This window comes from Seriola dumerili, unplaced genomic scaffold (genome assembly GCF_002260705.1).
Source record: "Seriola dumerili isolate Sdu_G_001 unplaced genomic scaffold, Sdu_1.0 BDQW01000091.1, whole genome shotgun sequence".
Lineage (NCBI taxonomy): Eukaryota > Metazoa > Chordata > Actinopteri > Carangiformes > Carangidae > Seriola > Seriola dumerili.
Window position 1 is genome coordinate 631,444 of NW_019174346.1, and position 6,049 is coordinate 637,492.

The following is a 6,049-nucleotide window of genomic DNA, read 5'->3' on the forward strand; positions in this document are numbered from 1 at the left end:
GGGGGGGGGGAGTGTTCGGAGGGGGGTAAGGAGAAATGGGGTGAATAATGGAGGGGTTCCTGGTTATGAGGCTGTTTCAGAGGAAACCCCTCAGTCCCTTTTAAATCTGGAAGCTCTCAAGAATGAATTCTGCATTTGAAGTGACAGTTATTATTGTGTTTGATTAATTCACTGATTTCACTGCTGCTTGTATCAAAACAAATTAAACTGCCACCTAAATCAATAGTATTCGGAGTGTTCGGAGGGGGGTAAGGAGAAATGGGGTGAATAATGGAGGGGTTCCTGGTTATGAGGCTGTTTCAGAGGAAACCCCTCAGTCCCTTTTAAATCTGGAAGCTCTCAAGAATGAATTCTGCATTTGAAGTGACAGTTATTATTGTGTTTGATTAATTCACTGATTTCACTGCTGCTTGTATCAAAACAAATTAAACTGCCACCTAAATCAATAGTATTCCTCTTTAAGGTATCCCTTTACAAAGTAACGCTGTGCTGTGATTCCTTGTTGTTTTGCTGCCACTAAAAACCTCAGGATTTATTGCAGAGGATTCTCCTCCACTGCAGCTTCCTACCTGTCATCAGCAATACAGGCAGCTCTCCACTCTGCACTGCACTGCTGTACGTATAGCACACTAAATCACACTGGGTTGGAAGGGCCAGAGAAAGTCTGACACAGATAACATGCAGCAATTCAACTAAATAATGTGGTGTCGCTGCAGATTCCTGGTTTATTCAACCACTGCAGCAGCTGAGCGTCTTTGTTCTTTTTGTTTTCATTTTGTCCTTGTCTTTGCTCACTTGTCATGGAAGCTAAGCTAAGTGGCTCTTTTGCAATACATTTGTTACTTCCTCACCCACCCTCTCTGGCCTGGACAGACTTTAGATTCAGGCCCAGCTCAGCAGAGGCTGTACTGCGACAACTATTCAGACTTTCTAATGAAAGGTGCACATCCATCATGACGTCACAAGTAAGTAGATGGACAAATATCTGCACAAGATGGCGGAAACAGCCCCATGTTGTTTTTTTGTGTGGCTTTGTCAGTTCTGGCTGAGGTGAAAGGAAGCGTTGTTTCTCAGTTGTGTGTTACTGCCCGGAAGACGCACATTCTCTGCTTGCTAATCAAGTAGGGCTCACACACACACACACACACACACACACACACACACACACACACACACACACACACACACACACACACACACAATCAATCTAAGACTGGGGTTACAATGGGTGTTTTATTTCTCCATCATAAAAGCTGTATTTTACATCACACAAAAGTGTATTACAATAATAATATATTTTAATATTCATAAAACAAAACACAAATTAGATGGAAATACAGTTTCAACCAATCGTTTCCAACCAGGAATGCTCATTTAGCAACAAACACAAATGACTAAAAAGTGAAAGCTGCTGAAAAAAAAACTGTATTCTTCATTTACAGTGAAGTGAATGTAAACGCTAAAGAGAAGTGAAGGCAGTCTCTTGGGAAATTCTTTGGCACACCCATCAACATGACTCTACACTTCATCCTTTGGTTTCTGTGTGGCCTCAGAGGAGGAGGCAGCCGCAGCCTGGGGAGAGGTTTCTTCTGGGGGACCAGAGGAGGAGGAATTTTCAGCTGCAGGTGTCTCCTTCTTATTCTCACCTGCTGAAGCTTTCTCACTGCTGGCAGTGTCTCCTTTCTTTTCTTCTCCCTTCTGTCCATCCTCATCCACCTTGGCTTCTTCATCCTTGGTGGTACCGTCAGCCATGTCCTCCTGAGTCTGACTGAAGTCAGCCATTAACATGCTGGTTTCTTTGGCTTGTGTCTCTGACTTGCTTTTGGTCTTCCTGGCAGTCCCCATCCAGTACTGAGAGGTGCTGATCAGGTCGGCGTCTGTGCTCAGCATCTTCAGGTGTCTGTTCAACTGACACACCCTCCATGTCAACAACAAGGTAGAAGCCAGTAAAATACTACAGGCTATGATCAGTCCGCCAGTCACCATGTACACAGTGAGACATTCCTTTTGGAAAAACATGCCGTTAGGAGCCCTGATGGAGGAGGTGGAGGTGGTGGTGGTGAAGGAGGTGGTGGTAGTGGTGGTGGGTTTCTGTGGGGCAGGTGAAGGTGAAGTCCTAAGACTACTGGACAATAGGGAGACTGTTGTAAGATTCTCAACATTGATCAGTCTGCTGTCTTCAGGCGCGCTGCTGGAGTCGTCGTTAATAAGTTGAGTTGAGTCCTGTTTGGTTGGGAGAGGAGTTTCTTCATCATCATGATTATCCCATCCTATCTCTCCAGAGGTAATCTCTGGGCTGCCTTTAACTCCACACAGCAGTGCACCCAGGATTTCTACACAGTACAGCAGGAAGAGGAGGCCATTCATGTTGGTATCTGAGAAGACACGGCATGGCAGTTCAAAATGTGGATTAATTTAACAAGTATTCAGCCTGAAAGAGCCATGCGCAGCGTGTAGGTCTGAAAGTTGAGAGCGTAACATAGTCTGACTGACAGACCTGCTCAAAGGGTAATTTAGACAAAAACAACACTGAGTGGAAGGGGATCTCAGTGTGATGCAATACATTGAACACAAGAAACATCATTTCATCCTTACAACAGAGGATGGTCAGCAGCAGTGTAGTCTAATATGTGACACTGAAACATCACATTTAACACTGATTTAGTTGTGAATTTATTGAATTTGAAGTGTCACTACTATTTTGTTTGAAACTTAACTGAAAGGGTTGATTTTCATTGTTTCTCTAATTGAGGGATCTTTTTTCTTTCATGTCTCATGCAACTTAGAGGAAAGAGGAAGTGTGATTCTGTTCAGATTTATCACTTACACACTTGCAGAATATTTCAGGTTCCTGTATCCATTATCATAATCACTGTATTGTTTTTGACTGTTTTCCTTCAATGTACTTGTATGTTCCCGAAACTGAAAGTTAAAGTAATATGAAACCCTAAAACAGTGGCTGTACCTTTTGTAGAGGCTGTTTTTAAAACAGCCAAAAAAATATATAAATGTCAAAATTCAAGGATCAATGTTTTATCATCAGAATTTAGGACATAACAAACCACAAAAATGTTTAAATACAGATTTTAACACGGATGTTAATCCCTCTTTCTTAGAGGTCTTACCTGTTGTGTCCCAAAAACAAAGTTTATACTATTATTATTCAATCCATTTGTCAGTGTTTACAGGTTTGAAAAAGTAAGTAAGTATGCATCACTTACACTCTTGGTGGTCTTGATTTAGATGCAAGAGGAACAGGGTTTTATAAATATGTACGAACTGTGCTGCAAGCAAAGAGCAACAGACGCCGTGTACAGAGAGAGATGTCAGTAATCCAAATGAATGGCACGCTCATGTGGCCGTCTCCTTCTTACTTCTCCATTTCATCTATAAAAAGGAAGTGCATCTCTGTTTGACACTGTAGTTGGTCAGAAAGACATCTGTGGGGTGTGACTATAGAAAGGTCTTGGTAAGCTCGCTGATCATGAATTGTTATATTTGAGGTCATTGCCTAAGATGCAATGAAACGTGCATATGTCTGTCATCTGTGCATTTTTGTCAAGGCCACAATACCTACAGAAGACATGCAGTCAGCCACTAATGAATGGCCTTTTAAAAATATGTCACGTAGTACCACAAAAAAAAATGTGACACATAGTGCAAGATGCTGAGATCCAAAAATATATAAGGGCCTTGTTCTACATCATTCTCATAGGTATATGTGAGATGCCACGGGGGTGGGGGTGTGTGAAAGTAAAACAGATATGTTTAATTTGCATTGATTGCAAGAATAGTTTCCTCTATGACTGAACGTTTCTGTTTCCTGTCCAATTTACTGTCATTTCTGCACCTGTACATGTAACTTACATATTTAGAGTGAAATGCTTGATTTGGCAAATGACCTCATCCATGCAGCTCACACAGGCAACATGTGAGACGACCAAACTCCACATTCAGTCATCAACAGACTCCACCTGCATCTTTCTACCAGGTGTTGAAGCAGAGACCTCGGGGTGAAAGTTTTCACACCAATCTGTGCTGCTAACATTGGGCAGCATCTAGTTATTCTAGTTCAGACAGAAGGATGGAGGCGAGGTTCAGTAGTGTTGTAAATTACTGTGACTGACTGAATGTAATAAGTTGATATGCTGTTGTAATACATCACATAAATACCTTTATTTCCAGCACAGTGCAGTCAGTTCTCTTTCAGCACACATTGGCAGTGGCCACAGATGCTCATTAGATGCACTGAATGGAAAGTGGTTGTGTTTCTAAAATGTCACAGTGCACTTACAAATTTAAAATCGACCCATCATCAAGTTAAATATGTGTAAGAGGAAGTGAGAGCAGAGGCAACACAGATGACTTACAATCAAGGTGAAGTAATGGAAAGTCCCATAACCAGCAATTACAGTCTTCATTTGTGCTAGTGTGTGTGTTTATGTACATATACACACCATCACCTTCACCCTCTGTAAATAAGTGAGCTGGACAGTGGACAGCCTTGTTGTCACACATGCTCAGTCTGGTGCTGCTAATTTAATGAAGATGTTCTACAAAATGCAAGAATCTTAATTTAGTCAGGGTTCGAATTATGGGGGAGATTGGGGGAGTCTTACCCTCATGATTAAGACTTGGACCCCCCCCCAAAAAAAGAAAGAGGTAAAAACAACAGTTCAGGGGGGTTGAAACATTGGCTCTTTCATTTTCAGTGTTTGCTTGGCATTTCATAACTAATATAAAATGTCATCTATTATCTAATGTGAGCAAACACTGGTGCTCAGTCATGAGCAGTGACACGATGGAGGAGTAGTAGTTGTAGAGATATGTTTTCACATCAATGTAGAGTTTAATACTTCATTTTAATAGTCTTTTGTGTGTCTATAATAGTGAACGTTAGTGACTGAGTGATCATACTTCCATCATCCGCAGCCTAATGCCACACGAGTGGAGATATTGTACTTTCTACTCCACTACATTTATTCAACAGCTTTAGTTAAACAAGCGAGATACTGTAAGGACTATAAGACTTCAGTTCACTGTGCTGTACTGGGTTCTGTTTCACCTTGGAGAAAAAGTGGACCCCCCTGATTTGACTTTAGTGTTATCTGCCTCCATCTTGTAAACAGAGCTTCTCAGGCCTTGTGCCCTGCCCACCACCTGCTGGCTCCAGGTGTACAGGTGAAAGAGCAGAGAGTCTCAGCCACATGTCTGAGCCTCAGTCAGACCCAGACTCAGATGAGGAGTCTGTTGAGACCAGAACCAGAGACCAGCAGACGGATCAGAACCGTTAGCTAGTTAGCATCTTTTATTTGTTTATGTTGATTGTTAGCTTGTAACTGTCAGTGGCTGACACAGTGGTTGTTCACTGCAGTTCAAGGTGGAAACACTCAGTCATGGTGTTGATGATTATTTCACTCATCATGTCTGTATTATATAAAAACATCATATGGACGTTAATAAGGTTAAACATTGGATTTTCATCGTAGGGAGTCTTTAACTGACTTGCTGATGTGAGACTTTCCTGTGACCCTTCCTGGCACATTGGTGATTTAATGATGCTGCTGCCTAACATTAACAACAGTATTTAATAACACTGCACCTTGAATGCCAACTACAATGAACACTTTATTCCATTAGTTCATTGGAAACATAAAAAACTACCTTAACTCACATTACATCCCTGAAGTCATTGCCTACATGTGACTAACTGTGCCACACATCAATTGATGGCCAACAGTTCAGGCTCAGCAAATGTCAAAATGGCCTCCTAATACACTCGCGCTCTCTCCCTCTCTCTCTCTCTCTCTCCCTCTCTCAAGTCTTCGATGTCACTAACCTTCAATCAATAAACATATTTGATATTTGGTTCCTCACACGAGTTTTTGTTGAACTCTGTTGAATCAGCAGGTCCTACATTTGGTAATGGTAACATAACAAAAAACAAACAAGCAATTGTCATATGTTTTGATTGACATTCAGGGAAGAAAGGCCATTCTGTGTCCCAATGAGGGAAACAGTTTCCCCTCACCAAATGCTGGTCATGTGA

The 6,049-nt window shown here is 41.6% G+C and overlaps 1 protein-coding gene across 1 annotated transcript; it reads right to left on the bottom strand.

The window, feature by feature from the left end:
* Window positions 1-1,219: 1,219 nt before the first annotated feature.
* On the bottom strand, window positions 1,220-3,352 carry LOC111222313. The gene is made up of 2 exons (XM_022746005.1): window positions 3,222-3,352; window positions 1,220-2,375 (listed from the first exon to the last, which is right to left on the bottom strand). Exon 2 carries the CDS (start codon window positions 2,365-2,367, stop codon window positions 1,519-1,521), a length of 849 nt encoding a protein of 282 aa, XP_022601726.1. The 5' UTR covers window positions 2,368-2,375; window positions 3,222-3,352; the 3' UTR covers window positions 1,220-1,518.
* Between the last annotated feature and the right edge of the window lie 2,697 nt (window positions 3,353-6,049).

Coding starts and splice junctions, on each gene's coding strand:
- LOC111222313 (XM_022746005.1), bottom strand. CDS start 2,367: ATGAATGGCCTCCTCTTCCTGCTGTACTGTGTAGAAATCCTGGGTGCA.